This window comes from Adiantum capillus-veneris, chromosome 24 (genome assembly GCF_014529385.1).
Source record: "Adiantum capillus-veneris isolate H3 chromosome 24, ASM1452938v2, whole genome shotgun sequence".
Taxonomy (NCBI): domain Eukaryota; kingdom Viridiplantae; phylum Streptophyta; class Polypodiopsida; order Polypodiales; family Pteridaceae; genus Adiantum; species Adiantum capillus-veneris.
In genome coordinates, this window is record NC_140954.1 from 114,583,113 (window position 1) to 114,610,080 (window position 26,968).

At 46.7% G+C, this 26,968-nt stretch overlaps 1 protein-coding gene across 3 annotated transcripts in view; it reads left to right on the forward strand.

The window, feature by feature from the left end:
* LOC147426984 (mitogen-activated protein kinase HOG1-like) overlaps positions 1–26,079 on the forward strand; it is a 156,345-nt gene extending 130,266 nt beyond the window's left edge. For all 3 annotated transcript variants that reach the window (XM_086498424.1, XM_086498422.1, XM_086498423.1), the window contains 8 exons: positions 5,303–5,373; positions 5,526–5,550; positions 5,638–5,705; positions 5,895–5,964; positions 6,045–6,146; positions 24,651–24,776; positions 24,968–25,090; positions 25,221–26,079. In XM_086498424.1, coding sequence (XP_086354550.1) covers positions 5,303–5,373; positions 5,526–5,550; positions 5,638–5,705; positions 5,895–5,964; positions 6,045–6,146; positions 24,651–24,776; positions 24,968–25,090; positions 25,221–25,904 — 1,269 coding nt within the window. In that variant the 3' untranslated portion in view covers positions 25,905–26,079. The remainder of the gene's footprint in view (positions 1–5,302; positions 5,374–5,525; positions 5,551–5,637; positions 5,706–5,894; positions 5,965–6,044; positions 6,147–24,650; positions 24,777–24,967; positions 25,091–25,220) is intronic.
* Positions 26,080–26,968: the final 889 nt, after the last annotated feature.

Sequence of the window (26,968 nt, forward strand, 5' to 3'; positions counted from 1 at the left end):
TTTGCATCCACAAAATTGTGTGAGCTTCCATTATCAAGGAGTACGGTCACGTTGTGACCATTGATCTTCCCGAGGAAACGGAGAAGATCGTGCTTACCAAACACTTTGGTGCTAAAAGTACAATTAGTGCATGAACTGTGCGCTAAATGATGGATTTCAACTTGAACAACATCAGAGTTACCTGAGATCTCGTGAATCTGAACCGAAGGACGGCCTTGCAGTTTTTGCGTCTTTTTCTTTTTAGGGCAATCCTTGATTTGGTGACCCGTCTGGCCACATCCGAAGCAAGCCCCCTTCTTCACTGCATCAACAACTGAAGCGTTTCTGGCTTTTTTCTTTTCCTGAGAAGATCTCGGCGGTGATTTGGACTTATGCTAGAATCGGGGTCGCTTCCTCGAAGCACCCTCACCGGATTGATGGTCTGTAGTTCTTTTCTTCTCATAATTCGCTCCATTTATCAAATGGAACGTCCTGGCCTTGGCCACTGCATCCTCGACATTAGTTGGGGCTTTGTCCTTGATCAAGGCCCAACGGTAATCTTCATGTAACCCCGGCAAGTACATGTGCACGGCGTGCGTAGAATCCACCTTGCAGAAGGTGAGCGCCTCTTTGAAAGCTGTCGTATACTTATCAAAAGACAGAGTTTTCATCGAAAGACTCTGTAGTTTAGCATAGGCTTTTAAAGGGTCCATTTTGGCGAAATCCCTCTTTAATTTCACACAAAAATCAGCCCACGTCGTAGGCTTTTCTGTCATGTCACACCACCAGGTAAGCGCCTTACTGCGCATATAAAGAGGAATCGTCTGAATCCTTCGTTCATCATGCTCCCCATGGAGATCAAAGTATGTGGTCCACTGGTGCAGCTAGTTATTTACATCCAATTCCGTACACTCCTTCTCTTCACCTGAGAAATTTGTAGTTTTATACGGAATTGTGACAGTCGGACCACCCTGCGAACGCCCAAAAGCAGCAATCTGCGTCCGCAAATGCTGTAGATGGGTTTCGCCCTCGGAAATACGCGCAGTCGTCAACTGAGCCATATTTTCGAGAGTAGAAAGTCGGGAACTGAGCCCCTGTACGACCCCTTCGAGAGAGGCCAAGCGAAGGTTCGTCTGAACATTCGCGTTTTCCAGAGCGGTAACACGCCGGTCGAAACTCTGGAAAGTGCTTGTAATCCATGTGCAGAGAGCATGCGTGAATGGAATTTGGATGTTACCTGGCGCGTCGTCACGTTGCACATCTTAGCTGGAGGAATCCATGGCGAAGTGCGTGAAAAACTGGAAAATTCACGCAAAACCGAGCCTTTTTTGCACTTTTCGATCGCGAAAAGTCGAAGTTTGAAGAGCTCTACGCGTCGGCGTGAGCGTCGGAACGCGAGCAGGTGATGACTGGAGCGCGAGCAGATGAGAGAGGGGAGGAACTCGAGAGAGGAGCAGAGAACTTTAAAAGTGAATTCTCTGTAAAACTTAGTCTCTGTAAGTGGTTTTTATAAACCAACAGGTTTCACACTCAATGCTTTTATAAAAAAAACCCAAGGTGTCCACATTTAAGAAGGGCCTGGCCTTTTAATAATCTAATAAGTGACTTGGTAGCGTTAAAAAAAACGCCTAGCGCTGGAAGAAAAAAATCGAACGCTCTGTCACAGCAGGCTGTCGCATGGAGGAAACAAAAAGCATCACATGCACGTGCCTGGAAGGGGGCACCCTTGCGCACACCCGTGCCACACACATGCCCATGTTCCAGGTCAGCGCCCACGCTGGCAAAAAAAAACGAGCACTGAGGGTGGCATGGCTCCTGCGCAAGGTTCTCTAACACACTGCAGCCCACCAGCAAAGTGCTCATAGAGAGAGGTAATTCTCTCTCTCTCTCTCTCTCTCTCTCTCTCTCTCTCTCTCTCTATTTGGTATGTATGTTGATGAGGTGTCTGATTACATTGACAGAGAGGGTGATAGAGGTGCCCAGCTGGCAGGGACGTGGATCCCATTGTTGTTATATGCTGATGATATTGTCTTGATCTCTGACTCACCAGAGGGTATGCAGCGACAGTTGGATGCATTACACAGTTTTGCAGAGGATAGTGGATTGTCTGTAAACCTTGGTAAAACCAAGGTCATGGTGTTTAACACCACACCGCAGTGGATCAGGAGATCGGCACCGACCTTCACGTATGGTCAAGAGATTGTGGAGTATACAGATGCATACACTTACCTTGGGATAGTCTTCACTGGGCCGAGGTTTTCTTTGGGGAGAGCAGCAAAGACTAGACTGACCAGAGCTTATGCGGCCTTGGGAGGCTTGGAGAGGATGTGTTCGCAGGTTCAGTTCCAGGAACCTCGGACAAAGTTATGGCTCTTTGATACTTTAGTAGCCTCAGCTATGATGTATGGGGTACAGGTATGGGGACCTTCTGTAGGCCAGGATGGTTGGAGAGGTATGGAGAGGCCCTTGGTATCTATGATCTCCCGATTGATTAGAGCCAAGGCCTCCGTACCTCACGCGATCATTCGAGCAGAGCTAGCTGCCCCCCCCATGGAGATTGAGGCGCTTACCAGATCAGTGTCCTTTGTGCACAGCCTATGGGATACTACTAGAGACAGATATGCTAGATTGGCCCTTGAGTCTTCCAGACAGTTAGCTCTACAGGGGGACACTTCATGCTGGTATGCACAGATGACTTCATGGTTTCAGACGCATGGCTTCACCATGGACAGGTTGCCCCCTTTCCAGTATTCTCTTCAGGCACCCTCGCTGTCTCTTACACGGGTGGAGATCACTAGACTCATTCGTCAGGACCTGATCCAGCTCGACACTAGGAGGACATGGATAGAGCCGCCTCAGGAGTTGAGCACAAAGATGGCTTTCTATAGAGAGCATCTTCTCCACCTCACAGGAGATGGGTTTGTGATTCGACCCAGCTACATGGACACACATATGTCTCATGGTTTGCGTTGTGCCATTGGTCAGATACGCACATCCTCACATCAGCTCGAGATTGAGACCGGTAGATTCAGAGGGATACCAGCAGACAGCAGGATATGCCGATTATGCCAGAGAGAGCCAGAGACAGAGTTGCACTACATATGTCATTGCACAGTGTTCTATGAGATACGGGGGCGTTTCCACTGCTTATTCAGAGAGGGTTTTGGTCCTCTATCTAGGGTCATGAGTTATGAGGATCAGAGATGTCTTGGACTATATCTACTTGAGTTACACAGGTATAGAGACACTTTACTGGGGAGAGCTAGAGAGAGGCAGTCCCAGAGACACATTACAGATTTCTTTTCACTAGATATGGGACAGCCAGAGGAGCAGCCACCACTGCAGAGCTCGTCCCACACTCATTCGACCACTACTGGCACTCTCATCGACCGAGCATTGGAGCTACAGAGATACAGACGACCGCGACTGAGGAGAGGAGCTACACAGCATCGACGGAGACTACAACAGAAGATTCGAGCCATACTCTCTCGACATCCAGAGTGCAGATGAGGATGGATCCTCACCATTTCTTCCATCTTTGTTTCTCACACTGTTACATCCAGTTTACCGGGTACCTATTGTATCAGCTGCTACACCCACGTAGTTTTAGATTGTAGTAGTAGTAGTAGTATTTTGTTCCACTTCTAGTTCTTTTGTACCCAGACATGGTATTAGATTCACTATTTTGTAACTGATTGGTCTCATAGGTCATTTTGGCCTTTTGAAGACGTTAATATAACATTTCATTTCATTTCATTTCTATGCTTCACACAGAGAGGAGGAGGTTACAGAGAAGGTTTTTTATTAAAAAAGAACATACTGTACGCTGAATTTATTCCAAAATCAGCAAATTAATAAATAACATACTGATTTCCATCAAAAACCAGTAAATTCATCGGAAATCTTTCAATTTCCAGCACCCCCATCAGTTAATTTGCTGATTTTCAGTCGAACTTTATTGTTTACTTGCAAACATGCTTTCGAGAAGAAAAGTAAGTAGTTTCAGCAATTTAGTCACAAAAAAAAATTACGCGGACTCGAGGTTCCCCGACTCGAACCGATCCGTAGGTGTGCACACGGTCTCTCGTGCAGCCAAGCCGGCTCTGATACCATGAAACGAATGAGGAGATAGGATCTCCCGGCCACACGGACCGCCTACAGATGCGTGTCGGACGAACCACCCGACCATAGCCACCATCCGGCAGCTCCCCCGTGCTAGGGCAGTGTCCGAGGACGTAGGCATGCACCTGTAAGACCGGGCGTCCCATACCACCCGGCCTCACCTCCTCGAGGTGACCTCGCGCACTCCTAACCTCGCGGGCTAACCACTTGCACTCTACCAGTGGGGTCGATAACTGCAAGTGAGGCCTTGGCCTCCCTTTTATAATAATGGCCGGCCACACTGGCCGTGTTCACACTACGTCCGCCCGGACACTGGACGCCCATCCCGACGGCATTTGGGCTAGATCCCCTCTCTTGTGAGCGGGACATAACAGCTTGCCTCTATAATGGTAGGTGACAGATACCCCAGCCTCTAGGGAGGTCATGCAAACAGCTACTGTAAAGTTCAATGCCACGAGGGAAGAACTTTGGAAATTGCGAAACGATATTGGCACGAGGTCTTAACACTGAACAGCAGGTTTCCAAGCCAAATAATTCTGTTAAAGGAACACTACTTCAGCAGTTCAATGCCATGAGGGAAGAACTTTGGAAATTGCGAAACGATATTGGCACAAGGTCTTAACACTGAACAGCAGGTTTCAAGCCAAATAATTCTGTTAAAGGAACACCATTGCTGAATTAGTGCGGGTATTTGCACAAAAGTGGGGATACAAAGGCTCTGGATGGGCAGGCTGCGGGGGCCTTAGCTACCTTTGGTGTGCAGAGCACTGTTGGGAAGACGTGTTTAGTCTGCATTTGTCTACTTTTGGTTGTCTCGACCCACTATTCTGAGAAAAAAGTTATTCCTTAGGCATAGTGCAGTGGCCGTCAATGACTAACATGCAATGCATAGTTACATGACATGGGAAGTCTAAATGGAAACGATGATGGGTTAGAAATGGGGAAACAGTTGGTATGTGCGCATGCACACTCTCGAGCATGTGTGGTTTAGCCAAATAATCTGAAAGGCAGGTTTTCTATAGAATCTATATATAATGGTGTTTACCACTGTTTCCTAAGGGAGAGTGTGCAAGGCCTTTTGCTGTGGCAATGGGTTACTCATATGGCAACCCCTTAGGTCCACTAAATAGACGAAAATGTAGTGTGCTTGACAGTAGTTGATTTTTGTTGTATCTTTCATCGATTTGTGCGTACAATGAAGGTGGTTACGCCAAGCTATAGGGCGCCAGAGGTGATCATGTCAAGAGGCCAGTATGATTCTACCATTGATATGTGAGGCTCCTTTCTTCTGATTTATTTTAAGCTTTTTTTTGCTTTTTATAAGGTCAGCGTTTTCAATAAAGATCCGTGGATCTTTTTTTGTTTTTTCTGCTCACTGATTTGTATTTTTTGTTGTGGCATAAAATCTTGCGCAATATAATCAGCTGGTCCATAGGCTGCATTTTCTGGGTGAGTTTTACTGTGTTGTTATCTGGTTTCATCTTTAAATTGCAAATCTATTGACTGATGGGTTACCTTCAATTTGCTGAGATTTAGGAGTTGCTGGTGAGAAGTGTAAATCCACAAAACTGTGGAACTCTTGCAAATCCTCTGTTTGGAGTGCGGTAATAAGAAAATTCCTTTGAAGATGACATGCTTTTCATGCAATGTAGTACTTGGGGTAGCTTCATAATTCTCTTAGCAAAATTTTGTGATGTTCTCTTTTTTGAGGCAATAGTTACTATGCTATTGTTGAAGAAGCGATGCACACATTTGTTGTTATTCTCGTGATTGGCATGTTCTATTTGATTCAGGGGCGAGCCTACCACTCCTGAAGCAGGGGAGAAATATGCGAAGGATGCTCACTCACCCTTAGCTGAACAGGTTGTGTTTCATATCTACTGTGTGGTGGATGGTATTTTACCCAAGTTGGTGCTAATCACTGATTTTGTTCTATGCTGCAGCTGAATGTAATTTTCGATGTGATTGGGACACCATGTTGGAAAGACATTGAAAGTATACCCAGTGAGTCTTGGCGTGCTTATTTGAAGGGCCTGCCTGGGCGAGTATAGCATCCATCTCATGCTTTACATAGACAGTTCATGTATTGTTTTACCACTTTCTTACACATTATGTGATATAATAGAGCTATATCAATGTCCAACGTGCTATATTGCCTAATTTAACAACTTTGTTAGTCAAGCCAAAATCCTCGCTCTATAATAAGTGCATGATGTAAGTCATGAATGAGTATACTACCAAGTTTCAAAATCCTGGTTATTCAGGTGGGGTGGTGGCGTTTTCACAAAGAATATATTCTAATCAAGCTATAGTGTTAATAAAAAGAAAAGCTTGAATCTCACGTGTTCAGTTTTAGTCTGCCATGGTCTTGCATTTTCAAGCTTGATTCTTTCTCAAGCCTGTCTTAAGCAATCCTTTGTGATAGATGTTGCACTCCTTCCCAAGGTCAACAAGCCTCAGGGCCTAGCTGTAGCATCAATCTCTTTATTGTGCAACTCCTTGCCTTTTCTGGTGCAAGAAAGAGATCACATGTTTCTTTCAGGATCACTTTGCTAGTGTCTTCTAACATCAGTTAGGATAAGGCTGATAGTTAAGATGTGCAAGATTAATGTGTGGTTTGTTGGCTTAGCACCTTAAGAAAGATGGCTTGCTACATTCTTTATAAATCCATGATATTAAGTGGTAAGAGGATATATATGGATTTTATAGTTGGTTTGCCAAATATTACAAATATTAGTTGTGGCAATGATGCCATTTGATTGGTGGTACAGACTCTTGAAATTGCAAAGTTTATACTAGCAAAATTAGCAGTACAAAGCTAAGATGTTGGCAGTTTTATTTGTCGATCAACTTTATAAGCTGCATGGCTTGCCAGCAGATCCTAGCAATGATCGAGACACCAAGTTCAGTGGACAATGTTGGCCAGATGTATTTGCTCACCTTCAAACGAGGTTGAGGATGTCATCATTTGATCACCCTCAATCTGATGGATAGACGAAAAGGATGAGCTAAACACTTGAGGATATGCTAATGACATATGGTTCTCGTTAGCAATAAAGGTACTTTCTACAGTACTCTGATTGGGAAAGGTACCCTCTACAATAGGAGTTTGCCTATAATAGTAGCAATCATTTTGCTATTCGAACAGTCCATTCATACTTATGTATGGATTTGAGCCAACTCCACTATCATTGTTGGCTTAGAAAAAGTCAAAGATTGCCATGCTCGTGAGTTCTTGTATGACTTGCAAGGAATGCTCGAACTAAGGACAGCTCGTGATCGAGTTATGACTTACTTTGATCAAAAGGGGTATCAAAGGACTGATGATACTGTGTCTAGTGGGTCTATTAGAAGATACCCAAAGGCTCCAAGGCTACAGGAAAGCACTATAAGCTTGGGCATTCTGAGGGTTTTCCAGCTTGGTTTATCTTGTAGAGAAAAAAGGAAGAAAGCTTTATCAACTTATTCTAGTCTAATGTCATCTCATCAGCAAAAACTGAAAATAACATCCTAAACTAAAGGTAGGAGCTGGAAACTAAAAGGGCCAAATTTGCAGAAGATGGGGAGGTCTGGTACTATTTCTCCACAGGTCTGTAGATCAGCCCATGAGCTTGGCTATGAGGTGGGCCATGGCTGTTGTGCTAAGGTGTTTGGCGCTGTCTCTCCCGTGTCTCGCCAGGATAGTTTTGATCTAACCACATTACGGGCCTCTCGGGTGCCGCTGATGGGCGGAGTCATCGGGCTCGATTAACTGCAGTGGCTTCGTCAAGTGTGACTCCACGGCTAGGGGTGTAAGGGATGGGGCAGAATGGCTTTGTCGCTGTTGATCCGGTGGGTGGTCCGGTCTGCTAAAAGAAATCTGTCATTGCTCTCTGCTTGGGTATCTCTGGCGGAGGTCTCTGTTCTCATAGTAGTGTTGTCTGCGTCTCTGCGGCTCCAAACCTGCGGCTCCTAAATGAAGAGCCCTAGGCATTTGTGGTCTTCATACTCCATGACAGGAAGGAGGGGCCCAAAAGCCTCCCGAAAGAGGTAGTGATACCTCCCCCGTATGTCATAATATACTCTGCATCTGCATATGTAGTTTTCCTATGTCACCAGCTCTCGGCCACAAAGTTCACTGATCCTATCCTCGACTGGGGTGGCTGTCCATCTGCCTGACTCTGTCCAATGGCAGCTCGCATACCGTGGGTAAGGTGGATGTCCATGTACTCTAGTCTAACGATGAAACCATCCTCACAGTGCTGTAGGAAGTGGTTCCTACAGAACTCCATCTTTGACCCCATGGAAAGTGGCAGTCGGATCCATGTCCTCTCTGTTTCAATCCTCAGAATATTTGCTTTCGTAACTCCGCTCAATTCAGTCTGGCTGAGGGAGTGTGGGGCAGTCTAGATTATAGTCAAAGGGTGGGAGTCGGTCAATGTCCAACCCATGCAAACTCATCCAAGTGGTCATTTGTGGGTACCAACAATCTGTGTCTTCCGCTAATGGTTAGGAATGCCACTAGTGGCCTTTAACATTGCCTCCACTACCATAAGTGCTGCCCCAAACCGGCTCTGACAGTTGAGTGTGGTGTAGAGGATTTACTTCTGATCATGGGTGCCGGCATCTGATCATGGGTGCCTCTCCAAGCTATGCCAACCATCATAGTGATCCCTCTTTGGGCTAGTTTGCGCAGCAAGCGTGCTCAATTGTGTATGGTATAGGCTGCCTCCCCAAATTGCAGCACCATATAGTATGGTGGGTGTGACTAGGGTATCAAAAAGCAATAAGTAGTGCAGGGCTCCTTGAACTTTACATGTGTACATTGAATTTCAAGCTTTCCTAGTGCTGCATACCCTCTCCTCAAATGGACTTTTGCTGCCTTTTTTAATGTGAATCCCGGACCAAAGAAGGTGACTTTCGAGTAAACATATTCCCTCACTCGTTCTATTGCGTGCCGATAAAAAATAAATTGGTACTTGGACCTAGTCACCCATGCTGCCGATCTGTTAAAGACCATACCTTGGTCTTTGCGAGGCTCACTGAAAGATCTCTATCTCTACAGAAAACATGCAATACATCTAAAGGTTGCTACAATCCCCCCGGTGAATCTAAAATGACGACAATATCATCAGCATAGAGAAGTATTAGTATCAGTAGTCCGGCACAGAGAGAGAGAGAGAGAGAGAGAGAGAGAGAGAGAGAGAGAGAGAGAGAGAGAGAGAGTCCACGGAGGTCAGATATGACCCATGGGACCAAAAGAAAACATTACAATGGTTCCTTGGAAGTGAAGACGTTAGATTCATATCAATAAGGACGGGGTGTCCATCGGGAGGGTAACAACAAAGAACAAACCTAAGGAGGGGTTAGGTGAGGGGGGAGCGAGTTTGGGAGCTCGAAACTCCTTGATGATGGCTTTACCGCCTCGGTAGGCTACCCATTTACCTTGCTTGCGGGCTCCATGCAACTTCTTGAGCTCGCTTGCTTTAATCTTGAATTGATTCGTGGTCAGTTCCTTGGTGATCCAAAGCTTTCTTCCCTTGAGGAAGCGGGATTGGCTTAGCATCTTCATCCGCTTTTCTTTGTCCTTGAAAGTGAGGATATAGTGCTCGGGTGGCACATGCCTATGTTGGTCATTGATCCAAGAGACGGTTTCGGGCTTGATGTTAATTGATTGAAGAATGTCATTAAGCTTTGTGATTGCTTCTTCGAGGGTTTCCTCATTGATGCACTATGGCGAGTGGAGCCCCCCAATGTTGACCTTGAGGCCAAGAGATTCTTGTAGCCAGCATTCTTGTAAGACCGCCTGTATCTTAGTGTCGATCTTCCTATGTGTTTCCTTATAAGCTTCGTTTGTTGAGAAAGGCTTCAATTTCGTGTGCTTTTTTGCAAGCACAGCTTGGCTCTCCAGGTACACGATGACGAATAGGCTGGTCGTGTACACTCTAACAGGGTTTGAGCTTATAGAGAGGGCAAGGTCCTCCCCATAGGGCTGCCCCCTGCCCACGTGGGAAGTGTGGAAAAGATAAGTTTGAGAGAGAGAGAGAGAGAGAGAGAGAGAGAGAGAGAGAGAGAGAGAGAGAGAGAATGGAATGAAATGTTATATTAACGTCTTCAAAAGGCCAAAATGGCCTATGAGACCAAAAAAGTTACAATTGGTGAATCTGATACCATGTCTGAGTACGGAAATTACAAAGGTACAAAAAACTAACACTAAGACGCTAAGGGGAAAGGAAATGGGGGGGGGGGGGGGGTGTTGGTGGGTTCAGATGAAATTTCTCATTGGTCGTTGTCGGATCTCATCGACCTCCTCCATGGTCAGTACTCTGGTAGGGCGTCTTGCATGTCGAGCTAGAGTGATCTGTATCTTTTGTTGCAACGTTCGTCTATAGTGGGAGACCCCCCGAGGTCGTGGACGTCTGGATCTGCCAAGTTCCGTGGCTCGATCAAGTAGTGTACCTCTAGTATGAGTAGGCTCTGAGATTTGTTGTAATGACTGCTCCGTTGGCTTTCCTGTGGTGGCTGGTGTAAAGAAATCTGTGATTCGTCTCTGAGACTGTCTTTCCTCTGATGTTCTCAACAAGCTCTCCCTAAGTTTGCGCAGCTCTAGCAGGAACAATTCGAGACACCTCTGATCCTTGTATCTCATGACTCTAGAAAAAGGTCCAAACCCTTCTCTAAACAGGCAGTGGAAGTGGCCGCGTATCCCATAGTATGCCGGGCAGTGACGTGTAGTGCAGCTCTGTCTCTGGCTCTAAGTTGCATAGGTGACATATCCTAGCTCCTGTCGGCACCCCTCGAAATCGGCCAGTCTCGATTTGGAGCTGATGTGAGGATGTGCGTATCTGTTCAATAGCGCATCTTATCCCATGAGATAAGTGTGTGTCCATGTATGCAGGCCTAGTCACAAAGCCGTCCTCCGTGAGTTGGAGAAGATGCTCTCTGTAGAAGGCCATCTTCGTGCCCAACTCCTCTGTCGGCTGTATCCATGTGCTCCTGGTATTTAGCTGAATCAGATCTTGACGTATGAGTCTGGTGATCTCTGTCCGTGTGAGAGACAGGGAGGGTGCATCCAGAGAGTATTGAAGCGGAGGTAATCTATCCATCTTGAGACCATGCGACTGAAACCATGCCGTCATCTGTCCATATCAACATGCTGTATCGCCTTGTAGAGCTAGTTGTCGAGATGACTCCAAGGCAAGCCGAGCGTATCTGTCCGTGGGGAGATCCCATAGACCGTGCATAAAAGAAACTGATCTCGTCAACGCCTCCACCACGAAGGGGGGGGGGGGGGGGGGGGGGGGGGGGGGGGGGGCGGCTAGCTCGGCTCGGATAATCTCATGTGGTACTGAGGCCTTAGCCCAAATCATTCGAGCGATCATAGAGACCAGAGGCCTCTCCATACATCTCCATCCATCTGTGTTGCCAGATCTCCCCTGGTGGTCTATTGAGGGTCCCCATACCTGAACTCCATAGAGCATGGCTAGAGTCACTAGAGTGTCAAAAAGCCAAAGCTTTGTTCGTGGTTCCTGAAACTGAACCTACGAACACATCCTCTCCAGTCCTCCCAAAGCTGCATATGCTCTCGTCAGTCTAGTCTCTGATGCTCTCCTTAGTGAAAACACCGGTCCACCGAAGACTACCCCAAGATAAGTATACGCATCTGTGTACTCCACAGTCTCCTAGCGATACATAAATGTGGGTGCCGACCTCCTGACCCACAGTGGTGTGGTGTTGAACACCATAACCTTGGTTTTCCCCAGATTGACAGACAATCCACTGTCATGAGCAAATGTATGCAGAGCATCCAAGTGACGCTACATCCCCTCTGGTGAGTCAGAGATCAACACAATATTATCAGCATATAGTAACAACGGAATCCATGTCCCTGCTAGTTGAGCCCCCCTGTCCCCTTGACGCTCTACATAGTCCGAAAACTCATCCACATACATCCCAAAAAGAGTCAGGGATAGGGGGCATCCCTGCTTTACTCCAATATTGGAGAGGACCATGTCCAACATTCCCTCAATGGTGCGTACCCGCTCCATCACTGTCCTGTATAGAGCCAGAATCCTCCAAATCAGCACTGTAGGCACACCCATGTCCTGTAATCTGCGTATGAGTCTGGCTTTCAGCACTGTGTCGAAAGCTTTGCGGAAATCCACAAAGCAACAATAGATCTTCTTGCCATGGTGTCTACCCTCCTCAATAATAGCTCTGAGTGTCAGAATCTGGTCAAGAGTGGAGAAACCTCTCTTGAAACCTGCTTGCCCTGGTGCTCTTATGCCCTCTCGCTCTGCCCATCTACTCAACTCTTGTTCAAGAATGGATGCATACAGCCTAGCTAATGTGTGCCCAACCATGATGGTGCGATAAATCCTAGGAATCATGGGATCTCCTGACCTAAAAATAGGCACAATCTTGGACATACTCCAAGTCTCAAGGAAGCCTTCATACATGGCTCGATTAAACATCATAGCCAGGAGCTCTGCAAACATATCCCTGTCATGGATGAAGTGCTCTGCTACCAGACCATCATGATCATGCGTTCTCCTTGTCTTCATCCTGTCAATAGCTTTCCTTACCCTCTCGGCAGTAAAGAAAGAACATGTCTCCGGGCATGTCTCTAGTGGGTCCAGTAGAGGTGGTTGTCCTGGTGCTGCGTAGAGAGATGTGGCATATTTCCCCATGTCTCGGTGGAGGTGACCGTTGGTGGTGGTGAATGTTCGTGGAACTATAAATAACTGATACAGATCTTGCTCTAGCTGGGATAAATAAGCCCTTTTCTTTCGTCACACTAGGCGGCGAAAGATAATCCGTGATTGTCTATGTGTGGTAATACCCATGAGCACTTCCCTCTGTAACTTGATCCTCATCTCTCTACACTCCTCATCATACCAACTGTTCTGGGGCATTTTTCTAGATCGTCTCCGTGTAGGTTGGTTGTGGGGGTATGCTTCGGATGCTGCATCATGGAGCGTCTCTGTCAGTATCTGAGTGAGTTCATCTAGTGGCCATCCTGTCTCCTGGGTACATAGCTTCCTGTATATCTCATCCATATACACAGAGTCCGTCTCCCTCATGAAGGTATACCGGATGTGTGTAGGGACCTCTCCTAATGGAGCTGTGCTTAACTGAAACGTCAGGGTGAAGGACAAGATAGCATGATCAACTGCTACTCCAACTGGCCTAGTGCCCACCATGAAATCTTGAAAGAATGGAATGAGACTTGGCTGGGCCATAACATAATCCACTGTGCTGGCACCATGTCAGTGTGGAAAGCAAGTAAAACCTCCAGCTGTCGAAAATCTTTGTAGGCCATTCAAAATGGCCAATCTATGTGCGGTTCCCATATCTATCAAGTATTTGCCATATTCCGTGTATTCCTCATCTTGTGATAATCTAGATAGACCCATCTCTGTATCGTCCAGCTCTCTAAGCATTTCCTCAGACGTATCATAAAATATTGTCTGGTGGTGGGCAGTCCTAGCATTGAAATCCCCTAGTATGATAATGTCACCGTCCTTAGAAAACTCCCATATGTCATTATCCAAAATAGCAAAGGGAGATTGTCCCCTAGGTGATGCATATACTGACGTACTAGGAGGAAAGTAACAGATAGCAATGTAGAGGTATCTGCCCGTCTCTGCCCTGAGCCTCACCCACATGTACCTAGCATGCTCATCCCTGCGCGCGCGCTATATATATCAATGGCTGCAACTCCTCCCTAAAGAAAACTGCCACTCCCCCTGAGCCTCGTCCTCGATGCTCCGATCTGGTCTCTTGTCTGCAGGCTGTCTCCCATCTATATCCGCTCACCTGTGGCATGGATTGCCCAGGGGCTTGATGCGTCTCCGAGTAGAAGATGATGTCTCTCCCTGTGAAGCTATCCTCAAAGGCCCCTACATCAAGACAAAGTGAACCGTTACAATTCCAGGTTGCCATCTTTAGTGTGGTCCCATGGGTCTCGCACCGTCATGAGGGACGTCGCTCCAATATCACCACCTTTCCATCTCTGTAAAAAGCAATCTTCCCCTTTTCCCTTGTTGCTCTAATTTCCGGCATTACTTCTTGCATATGAGCAATCTGCGAGAGGGTGAGGTCATCTCCAAGAAAGATGCCAGTCTTCTTTAGAGTCGGTCTCTTCTTTATGAAATCCTTCTTCGCTTCCATGGATGGGAAGCGGAGAATGAGTGCCCTTTCCTTCAAGGTTTCTCCGTTGCTTCCGCTTTTCTTTGTGCCCACTCTCCAGGTCCTCGTATGCGTCTGTTCGTTGACCCCAATCAGAGTCATGAGTTCTTTCACCTCTTCCTGCACATTATCTTGGTCTCTGAGGCCACATATCCTTTCGTGTAAGGCCCGCACATGTCTCCTTTGCTCCTCTTCTAGTGTCAAGTTGATGATGGTTGGTGTGGGGGTGGGGGTTATTTCCTTGCCTTTCCCTTTCTTGACAATCTCGATCCATTTTTCGGCCTTTTCTACTTTTTGTTGGGTCTTTGTGATGACATCTACCCACGAGAGAGAGAAAGAGAGAGAGAGAGAAATGAAATGAAATGTAATATTAATGTCTTCAAAAGGCCAAAATGACCTATGAGACCAAAAGGTTACATGTGGTGAATCTAATACCAGGTTTGCAGAACTGAAAAGAAAATAGTTGGTAGGGGTGGGGTGAAATCTGATACAAAGGGAATACAAAGGGTGAGCTGATACAATGGAGTTCTCTGACAGTCAAGGCATCATATACATATACATCAGTAACCAAAAGGCTATAGAAATTCAATGTCCTCCAAGGTAGGCACTCTGTCGGGACGGCTCCTATGTTGCGCCAGTATGGTATGGATCCTTTGTCGCAATCTGCGTCGATGTCAAGAGGGCTCCCTCATCCGTGGGCGACGGGACCGCCCCAACTCTATCGCCCGATCAAGCAGTATGCCTCTGGTGCCTCTGGTGTTGTTATGTTGTGGGGGCTGCTCGAACCCCTCTGTGATTGAAAGAAATCCATAATCTTCCGTTGTCGCTGGATCTCTCTCATTGTGCCCCTCTTCAAGAGGTCCTCTCTGTGCTTGCGAATCTCCAATAAGTATAATCCGAGGCATCTTTGATCCTGGTATCTCATGACTCTAGAAAGTGTCCCAAAACCCTCTCAGAATAGACAATGAAAGCGGCCTCGTATCTCATAGTATATTTGGCAGTGACATATGTAATGTAGCTCTGTCTCTGGCTCTATCTGGCACACCTGACAAATCCTAGACTCAGCTGGTACTCCTCTAAATCTGTCTCTCTCTCTAGCTGATGTGAGGATGTGCGTATCTGACCAATAGCACATCGTATCCCGTGGGATAGATGAGTATTCGTGTATCCTGGTCTGATCACAAAACCATCCTCCGTGAGTTAGAGAAGATTGTCTCTATGGAAACTTCGGACATGGATGCTTCAAGCCTTATCAAAGAATGTTTGCATGAGGACTTCGAGGATGCACATCACGTCTGGGAAGGGTCCGCTCCCGTCATGGAAGTGCGCATTCCTATACAGGAGCTTATGGACCCTGTTGCTCAATATGCACTTAACGCAGTGATTCTTTTTTTCCCAGGTAGAATGCCTACGGCTCAGGATGTAGGCCAATGGGTTGACTTCCTACTCAAACAGCAAGCAGTCCGAGGGGTTTACTTTGGTGCGCGAGGTTTTTTATGAAGTCTGCTGGCAGACATGGATGCTCGAGATGCTTTGCTTAAAATGTCTCCTCTTTCCTTTAATACGCAAATGACTCATGTACTGTCCTAGGCTCTCACCAAGGACTATCAGAGCCTCATTCGTCACAAGTGTCCCGTCTGGGTTGAGGTTGTCGACTTTCCTCACACTTGGCGTCACTTTCTTCCCTTGTTGGCTGCTCAGCTGGGCAAAGTCATTTGCGCTCCTAAGCTGGATGCAAACACAAATCGTTTTTGTATTCTGTGGGACATGGAAATCCCCACAGCAGCAAGTAATTCAATCGATTCTGGGGATGCAGTGGTTGGAAAGCGTTCATTTAAACTTAAATGGGGCAAGTTTGCAATTCTTGCTTCCGGTGTGGCAAATTTGCCCAAATCCAGATTGGACTGCATTTCAGCTGGCAATGTCTATGCCATCCTTCAGTCTCATGTATGGATTGTGCATCATGGTAATTAGTTGTGGTCGCTTTCCGAGTCATCCTTGTGGTGGCGCCACACATTGTCTCGCATTTGGCAGAGTCATCTACCTTTGAAGGAACGTGTTTTCTTGTGGCGCTGCTTGGTGGGAGCTCTACCTGTTGGCAGTGTGTTGCATGCACGGCATATTGCGCCTTCCTGCTGCCTAAGATGCCTTGAAGCTGAGGAGATCGTGCCACACTTACTGTGGCGTTGTCGCCACTCCAGAGACTTCATTCGGCAAGTGTCGACCGCTCTTCGGCTGCGTTTTCCTTCCGGATCTTTTCACATACGCTTTTGGCTTTTTGGGGTGCTCCAATCACCGCAATCTCAGTTTGCGGTGTTCTTTACCTGGGTCAGATGTTGGACTCTATGGGCCATGTGGCATCATAGGAACTCCTTAATGTTCCAAGGCACTTATGTTGATCCCTTTCCCTATTTCAAATTATCTCTTGGTCAAGCACTGCATTTCGCTTATGATGCTAGAGACATCACTCTTGATACCTACAGGATTTACTTTGACTGTTTCTAGCCTTCGAAGCCTCATAGTGCTCGGCTTTTTGTATCCCTTTCTTTCTGTGAGTTTTCCTCGCTTTGAGGTTTCCCTCCTGTAAATTCAAACAAGATTCACAAAAAAAAAAGTGTGTGTGTGTGTGTGTGTGTGAGAGAGAGAGAGAGAGAGAGAGAGAGAGAGAGAGAGAGAGAGAGAGAGAGAGAGAGAGAGCGAGGAAGAAGAAGAAGAGTTTTAACGTCGTAGGAAACTATCCCAAGAGACCTTAAAAATCTAGCCGACGAGGAGAGTTGAACTCAAAACGTGTTATTCAAGAGGGAAATGGCATCACACACACACACACACACACACACACACACACACACACAGAAATGAAATGAAATGTTATATTAACGTCTTCAAAAGGCCAGAGGGACCTATGAGACCAAACTGATACAAAAGTGGTGAATTTGTTACAATGTCTGAAAAGTGTGAAAGTGTGAAAATAAATGCGAAAAACTAAATACAAAGTATTAGATAAACTTCTTAGGAGCTGAGAGAGAGAGAAATGAAATGAAATGTTATATTAACGTCTTCAAAAGGCCAAAGTGACCTATGAGACCAGAAAGTTACAATGCGTTGTATCTGATACAAAGTCAGATTAACAAAATGAATTAAACTAGGATAACAAAATATAAATACTGCGGGATCCTAAACTAAGCAGTACAATGTGAAGACAATATGGGAGGGGAGTAGAGATCCATCTTCATCTGCACCCTGGACGACGAAAGAGTATGGCTTGAATCCTTTGCCGTAGCCTCCTTCGAAATTGTGTAGCTCCTCTCCTCCCTCGGGGTCGTCTAGATCTCCCTAGCTCCAATGCTCGGTCTATGAGAATGCCAGTAGTGCGGGTAGACCTCTCCACCGTCGCTGGTTGCTCCTCTGTCTGTTCTTCTGGGTGTACACACACACACACACACACAGAGAGAGAGAGAGAGAGAGAGAGAGAGAGAGAGAGAGAGAGAGAGAGAGAGAGAGAGAGAGAGAGAGAGAGAGATCAATTATCGTCCACGGAGGTCAGATATGACCTATGGGACTGGAAACAAAACATTACAAAGAGTTCGTCGAAGCGAGGAGTGTTGGGAGATACATCTCAGCTAAGGACTGAGTATCCAACAAGGGGTAAATAAAGAGGAAGATAAGTTGAACAAAACCTATGGAGAGGAAGATGAGGAAGGAGCCGGTTTGGGAGTTCGAAACTCCTGGATGATAGCTTTACCTCCTTGATAGACTGCCCACTTCCTTGCTGCGCGCGCTTCTCGCATCTTTTGAAGGTGTGCTTTCTTTTGCTTGAGTTGGGCGGGTGTAAGATCTTCTGCAAACCACATTTTGGTGTCCTTAAGAAGCCTCGATTGCTCAAGGAGTTTGATTTGGGCCTTCGAGGCTCGGCTTGCCGCAGTGGAGGATTGCAAAAAGAAAGAATTGGAACAGAAGGAAGTCAAATTTAACGAAGCAAAGGTGGAAGTAAAGACCACCCTCACAAGGGAAATCAAAACTCAAGTGCAAGAAGAAATGACTCGCAAAGTCGAAAGCCGTGTAGCGTCCACGCTACGCGAACGACAACAACAAGAGGAAATTGCTCTCAATGTTTGCATTGGTGGGCTCCCAAGCGACTGGAAAGGGAAAGGGGACCTCAACGACGAGTCCTTTGCCCGCATTCAAGCAAATACCCACACGGTACAATGGGATCCAACAACAATCGCCTCTCTTACACACGAACACGCACCAACCATGCTATCCTTGGCGAGAAGCCTTTGCTTCAGCTCGTCATTCTCCTTGCGGAGTCTTTCGACTTCGGTTTGAAGGTGAGCCATGCTGTCCATCTTCAGAGGTGTTGCGACGACTCCGGCAAAACTGAGCTTGCCTCGGGATGATGCTCAAGTGGCCATGGTGGCACTGGACAGCCTGCTGTCCGCCAATGTGCCTTGATTCTTATTGACTGGCTTGGCAAGACAGTGTGCAGAATGTGGCGCACTTCACAAGGCGTGCTCCAGCATCAAGGGTTTAGAGCAAGGCACATAGAAACACCTTCTTGCTTGAGATTCTTGCTTGAAACCTTAGGTCGACCTTCTTGAGGTCGTAGGCACGACCCACTGTAAGGCCTTCTTGAGGGCAAAATTGGGACTCGCAGAAGCCAGGGCCGAAAGCGAGCAGGCGAGCAGGGCCGAAACCAAAGCCCAGAGCCAGGACGAAGGCCAGGGTGTAGTCGAGCAGGACTGGAACCACAGAGAGAGAGAGAGAGAGAGAGAGAGAGAGAGAGAGAGAGAGAGAGACCCGCAGGTCCTCGTAGAGTGAGACTCAGTGGGTTGTGAGGGCGAGTTGGGAGAGCGGCCAAGTGGGATGCAGGTTGAAGTGGTGCGTAGACTGCTGTACCGTCTGCAGGCGGCGAGCTCGTGGGCTTAACACCCCTCCACAGGCCGTCCTTAATCCTGGGAGGGACACAGGGAGGTCTAGGGTTTCTTCAAAGCTGAGAGAGAGAGAGAGAGAGAGAGAAATGAAATGAAATGAAATGTTATATTAACGTCTTCAAAAGGCCAAAATGACCTATGAGACCAATCAGTTACAAAATAGTGAATCTAATACCATGTCTGGGTACAAAAGAACTCGAAAAGAACTAGAAGTGGAACAAAATACTACTACTACTACTACTACAATCTAAAACTACGTGGGTGTAGCAGCTGATACAATAGGTACCCGGTAAACTGGATGTAACAGTGTGTGAAACAAAGATGGAAGAAATGGTGAGGATCCATCCTCATCTGCACTCTGGATGTCGAGAGAGTATGGCTCGAATCTTCTGTTGTAGTCTCCGTCGATGCTGTGTAGCTCCTCTCCTCAGTCGCGGTCGTCTGTATCTCTGTAGCTCCAATGCTCGGTCGATGAGAGTGCCAGTAGTGGTCGAATGAGTGTGGGACGAGCTCTGCAGTGGTGGCTGCTCCTCTGGCTGTCCCATATCTAGTGAAAAGAAATCTGTAATGTGTCTCTGGGACTGCCTCTCTCTAGCTCTCCCCAGTAAAGTGTCTCTATACCTGTGTAACTCAAGTAGATATAGTCCAAGACATCTCTGATCCTCATAACTCATGACCCTAGATAGAGGACCAAAACCCTCTCTGAATAAGCAGTGGAAACGCCCCCGTATCTCATAGAACACTGTGCAATGACATATGTAGTGCAACTCTGTCTCTGGCTCTCTCTGGCATAATCGGCATATCCTGCTGTCTGCTGGTATCCCTCTGAATCTACCAGTCTCAATCTCGAGCTGATGTGAGGATGTGCGTATCTGACCAATGGCACAACGCAAACCATGAGACATATGTGTGTCCATGTAGCTGGGTCGAATCACAAACCCATCTCCTGTGAGGTGGAGAAGATGCTCTCTATAGAAAGCCATCTTCGTGCTCAACTCCTGAGGCGGCTCTATCCATGTCCTCCTGGTGTCGAGCTGGATCAGGTCCTGACGAATGAGTCTAGTGATCTCCACCCGTGTAAGAGACAGCGAGGGTGCCTGAAGAGAATACTGGAAAGGGGGCAACCTGTCCATGGTGAAGCCATGCGTCTGAAACCATGAAGTCATCTGTGCATACCAGCATGAAGTGTCCCCCTGTAGAGCTAACTGTCTGGAAGACTCAAGGGCCAATCTAGCATATCTGTCTCTAGTAGTATCCCATAGGCTGTGCACAAAGGACACTGATCTGGTAAGCGCCTCAATCTCCAAGGGGGGGGCAGCTAGCTCTGCTCGAATGATCGCGTGAGGTACGGAGGCCTTGGCTCTAATCAATCGGGAGATCATAGATACCAAGGGCCTCTCCATACGTCTCCAACCATCCTGGCCTACAGAAGGTCCCCATACCTGTACCCCATACATCATAGCTGAGGCTACTAAAGTATCAAAGAGCCATAACTTTGTCCGAGGTTCCTGGAACTGAACCTGCGAACACATCCTCTCCAAGCCTCCCAAGGCCGCATAAGCTCTGGTTAGTCTAGTCTTTGCTGCTCTCCCCAAAGAAAACCTCGGCCCAGTGAAGACTATCCCAAGGTAAGTGTATGCATCTGTATACTCCACAATCTCTTGACCATACGTGAAGGTCGGTGCCGATCTCCTGATCCACTGCGGTGTGGTGTTAAACACCATGACCTTGGTTTTACCAAGGTTTACAGACAATCCACTATCCTCTGCAAAACTGTGTAATGCATCCAACTGTCGCTGCATACCCTCTGGTGAGTCAGAGATCAAGACAATATCATCAGCATATAACAACAATGGGATCCACGTCCCTGCCAGCTGGGCACCTCTATCACCCTCTCTGTCAATGTAATCAGACACCTCATCAACATACATACCAAATAGAGTAGGAGACAATGGGCAACCCTGTTTCACCCCGATAGTGGAGTGAACTAAGTCAGATATCCCCTCTGGGGTGCGTACATGTCCCATCACTGATCTGTATAAAGCCATAATCCCCCAAATCAACACTGTGGGCACCCCCATCTCCTGCAGTCTGCGCATCAGTCGAGCTCTCGGTACCATGTCAAATGCTTTGCGGAAATCCACAAAGCTACAATAAATCCGTCTCCCATGTGACCTGCCCTCCTCAATGATAGCTCTGAGTGTCAGAATATGGTCAAGAGTGGAGAAACCCCTCCTGAAACCTGCCTGTCCCTTTGCCCGTACACCCTCACCCTCTGCCCAGTTACTCAACTGCTGCTCAATAATGGATGCATACAATCGTGCCAGTGTGTGTCCAACCATAATAGTGCGGTAATTTCCAGGCTCTGTAGGATCACCTGCCTTGAATATAGGCACAATAGTAGACAACCTCCAAGTCTCAGGTAATCCCTCACACATGGCACGATTGAACAACACTGCAAGAACCTCCATCAGCATATCCCTAGCATGTATAAAGTGCTCCGCTACTAGACCGTCATGATCGTAAGCCCTCCTAGTCCTCATCCTGTCAATGGCTCTCTTTACCATCTCAGTGGTAAAGAAGGTGCTCGTAGGTGGACATGGCTCTGTAGGATCTGGAAGGGGATCCTGCCCAGGAACCGTATATAACGATGTCGCATACTGGCCCCACACATCAGGAGAAGTAATCACTGGGGGAGGGGAGTGCTCATGGAAGAGTCGCCATGCCTCGCCTGAGTCTCTACTCAAGAACAACTGATACAAGTCTCGCTCCATCTGGGCCAGGTAAGCTCGTTTCTTCTTTCGCACAAGGCGCCGGAAAGCAATCCGCGACTGTCTGTAGGTGATGACTCCTAAATGAAGATCCCTCTGAAGCTGGGCTCTCATCTCTCTGCACTCCTCATCATACCAACTATTCTGGGGCATGCTCCCAGACTGTCGCCTCCGATCCGGTTGAGTGTGTGGGTATGCCTCTGATGCTGCATCATGTAGTGTCTCAGTCAATAAAGTAGTGCACTCCTCTACTGAGAGGCCTGGAGCAACTGTGCATAGACGATCCCAGATCGCCTCTGTATAAACCGAGTCAGTCTCTGGTGTAAATGTATAACGGGTGTGTGACCTGCCTCCTGATTTCTGGGCTGTACTAAACTGAAAAGATACGGACAGTGTCAAGAGAGCATGATCCACTGCTACGCCCACTGGTCTGGCTCCCACTGTGAAATCCTGAATACAAGGAATAAAGCTCGGCTGTGTCATAACATAGTCCACTGTACTGGCCCCATGTCTGTGTGGAAAGCATGTGAAGCCTGCTGCTCCAGGAAACCGCTGTAAGCCATTAAGTATGGCTAGCCCATGTGTAGTCGTCATCTCCGTGAGGCATCTCCCATACTCAGTCTGCTCTCTGTCATGTGAGCATCTGTCAAACCCCAGCTCACCCACATCCAACTCTCTAAGCATCTCATCTGAGGTGTCGTAGAAGACTGTCTGACAGTTGCCCGTTCGAGCATTGAAGTCTCCTAGGAGGATGATATCACCATCCCTAGAAAACTCCCATATATCATCATCTAGAATTGAGAAAGGCGACTGCCCTCTGGATACAGCATATACTGACGTACTGGGGGGGAAGTAACATATAGCAATATATAGAAATCGACCTGTGTCAGCTCTCAGCCTCACCCACATGTATCTAGCCTGATCATCTCTCCGTACAATATGTAGTAGTGGCTGTAGCTCCTCCCTAAACAACACCGCTACTCCTCCTGAACCTCTACTCCCATGCTCAGATCTCGTGACTGTTCTGTGGGCTGTCTCCCATTTGTATCCCACCACATGTGGCAACAGTTGGCCAGGGGCCTGGTGAGTCTCTGAAAAGAAAACAATGTCCTTGTCTCTGAAACTGTCCTCAAAGGCACCAACATCCAACCTCATAGACCCATTACAATTCCAAGTCGCCATCCTCAATGTGGTCCCATAGGTCTCGCACCGTCATGTAGAGCACCGCTCTACAATCACCACCCGACCATCTCTGTAAAAGGCCATCTTCCCCTTCTCCCTTGCCGCTTGAATCTCGGGCATTACTTCTCTCATATGCGCAAGTTGTGAGAGAGTGAGGTCATCGCCTAAGAAAATACCTGTCTTCTTGAGAGTAGGTCTCTTCCTCAAGAATTCCTTCTTCTCTTCCAATGAAGGGAAGCGTAGTATGAGAGCTCTTTCCTTTGAAGATTCTCCGGGGCCCTCACTCTTCTTGCCCACTCTCCATGCCTTTGTGTGTGAAGGCTTCTCCACCCCCATCATTGATGTGAGGCTTGTGACCTCTTTTTCCACATTGTTTATGTCCTTGAGGCCGGTTACCCTCACATGTAGAGCCCGCACCCTCCTTCTTTGTTCCTCTTCGAGGGTCATGTTGATAAGAGTGGGTGTACAAGGAGCTTCCTTACCTTTCCCTTTCTTGGCAACCTCAATCCATTTTTCGGCCTCCTCTACTTTCTTTTGCGTTTCGGATATGACCGCGGCCCATGACTTCTTCTCCTCATTGATGTTGTCAATTTCTTCCCTCAAAGAGGGCTGAAATTCCCCCTCTTCAAGCCCATTTTTTGACCGTGTTTCCAACACTTCTTTGTGGAGGTCCAAAATGCTATTCTCCAACGTGGCGATCTTGTTGAGAAGATAATCCTTCTCGTCCTTCCACCTCTTCTCCTTTTCTTCATTTTCTCGGAGGAAAACGGTCTTCGCGTTCCTCCAATCTTCCATCTCTTTTCTCCATGCTTTCATTTCCAATTCAATGATGGAAATTCGTTTGGAGTGAAGCATATATTTGAGTTTGCTTGTTGCCATAGGTGAGGTTGGGGATGACATGAGAGAGAGAGAGAGAGAAGAAGGAGAAGAGACTTTTAACGGCGTAGGAAACTATCCCAAGAGACCTTAAAGATCTAGCCGACGAGGAGTTGAACTCAAGACTTGTTATTCAAGACGGAAATGGCATAACCAATTTACCACACTTGAAAGGTTATACCATTTTCCTCTTTTTATTAGCACACACACACACACACACACACACACACACCCCCGAGAAGAAGAGAGTTTTAATGTCGTAGGAAACTATCCCAAGAGACCTTAAAGATCTGGCCAACGAGGAGTTGAACTCAAGACTTGTTATTCAAGAGGGAAATGACACACACACACACACACAGAGAGAGAGAGAGAGAGAGAGAGAGAGAGAGAGAGAGAGAGAGAGAGAGAGAGAAATGAAATGAAATGTTATATTAACGTCTTCAAAGGGCCAAAATGACCTATGAGACCAATCTGTTACAAAATGGTGAATCTAATACCATGTCTGGGTACAAAAGAACTAGATACTACTACTAGAATCCATCCTCATCTGCACGAGAGAGAGAGAGAGAGAGAGAGAGAGAGAGAGAGAGAGAGAGAGAGATTGATTGTGTTTTTGTAGGCAGGAAATCTGGCGAGGAATCTAGTAGGTCTTGTAGATGATGAAGCAATTGACCTACTTACACGGATGCTATCGTTTGATCCTGCAAGACGATGTACTGCTGAGGAAGCGTTGTCTCATGCCTACGTATGTTGATCAGATCAACTCTTTTTGGCACCTTCCATCAGTCTTTGGAAGTGTACTAGGAAATGTGACGACTGCTAGAAACCCGGCTGCTTGCATAATCAACTACTTTATGTACTTGGATAAAACGGACTGTTTTGTGTTTGTATTCATGCATGTTGTTTCAAGTTCTTTTATGTTATTTGGCTTTCCAGTTCAGAAACATAAAAAGGCCAGCGGAATCAAAACAGCTATTTTCGGAAGACCTCACTTCAGCAATTGCTTCGGGATCCTTATGGAAAATAAAAGACCCTTCTGTAGCTTTGGCACAACTAGAGGTGCAAGTTTTGATGCTAGAAACAAGCTTCCTCGTTCTGTGTCTTTATGTCGATTCGAGTTACTGTTTAACTCAAAATGAATGAAATGATCACCGTTTGATATCCTAATCTGACAAGAGAACTTCAACAGATAGAATTGGAGGCTTCCGAAAGGGACCATGATGGAGGGAAGACTAAGCTGATCATGCTCTTGGATAGTGAGGTACAGCAGCAGCAGCACCAGAATTTGATGCAGCGTTCTTTCTTGTGTTCTCTTGCAACTGCAAAGCTTCAGCTGCTGCAGCAAAGAGAAGCGGCTGCCCTTACCCCGCAAATGGTGCTGGTGGATAACCAGATTTTAGCCTTGCCCTCGCAGCCATTTCTGGCTCCATCGTCCCAAAATGGGGTTATCCCACCGGATGTTAACGTGCAGGAAATCAATTCTTGTGTTTGTGATTCTTGTACAAAACTCAAGGAGAATCATAGGACTATCAATGGAGTGTTGAAAAGGGCCAAGAATGCTGCAGAAAATCAAGAGCCTCTACAACATAAGCTTGTTCTAGACCTTCATACAGGCGCTCAAGTGGCTGACCAAAGTGCTCGCCCTAAACGAGCTAGGGCTGCTCCAAAGTTGCAAAAGATAATTGCTCCCAAACAAGGTAATCAAGCTTCTGTAGCAATGATGAAGAGTGCAGAGAATACGAGTTTTGCCAATGTGATGGGCACTGCAAGTGGTAAGCCTTCTGAAATCATGTTTTTCCCACGGCGGTCACCACGCGTACGAGAGGAGGGAACCATAATTCCTGCCACAAAAAGAGCACATTTGCAGGTGTAATACCAAGTTGTTTAATTGGGTGGCATGTCTGTAATTACAACGTACCATGTGTATATCTTGGTTGGCAATATGTTTCAATGTAAAACGCCAGTCATCATGTCCTTGCAGTGTAATCATGTTGGCTTTCTCTTCAGCTTAGATTTTACTTACTAATCAAAGGCTTTCATACTTGCGATCTTCTTCTTTATTGCAGCTCTTGTGTCTGTTTATACATCAAAAAGATCTACCACGAGAGAGAAAGGAAGCTTTATTGACACCCCAAGTTGCTCTATGAGACAGAAGGTGTACAAGTGTGTGTCCTGTGGCCCCTGGGTATCGACAAAAAATGATAAAACCATTGAAAATAAACGTGCTGGAAGATAAGATAGACTGACATGGAGGTCTGGGTACATGTGTATAAGGGATGAAGGATAAGGGGATGGAGCTCTAACTCTAATAGAGGTGGAACTATATGAATACAAAAATACAATCACGGTAATGCAAAGGGCTTGCTAGGAGTGAAGAGTTGCTGCATCATCGAAATTGGTCTAAGAAGGCCTGCTCTCTCTCCCTCTGTTGGTATGCTCCTGTCATAGTCAAATTTCTTAGATGGCCCTACGATACTCTCACTAGGTCTGGTATCTTGGTCGTATTGGTGTCTACAGGTTGGAACAATCTCTGCTTGCCATTGTGTGACCTCTTTTTGGGCGGAGCTGCGGCAGCCCTCTGAAAGAATTCCATGAGTTGTGACCGTCACCGTCCCTTGGTAGTGCAAGTGACTGAAGAAAAGTTTCCTCATCCCTAGTAAGAAGTGACCAGGCTGTCTCTAGTCTCTCGATTCCAACAGCATTCTTAAGTATGGGCAGACCGGTCCTAAAAGTGGGGTTGTATATTAGCCTCATATGCTGTACATCTTCATATATGGTGCCCACAGAGAGAGAGAGAGAGAGAGAGAGAGAGGGCATTAACATCCTTAAATAGGCCTAACCATTCTATAAGACAAATCAAGTGCAATCTGTGTGTTACAAATTATAATCCTTCACATTGCCATTAGGGAAACATAAAATAGCAAAAACTTGAGTACC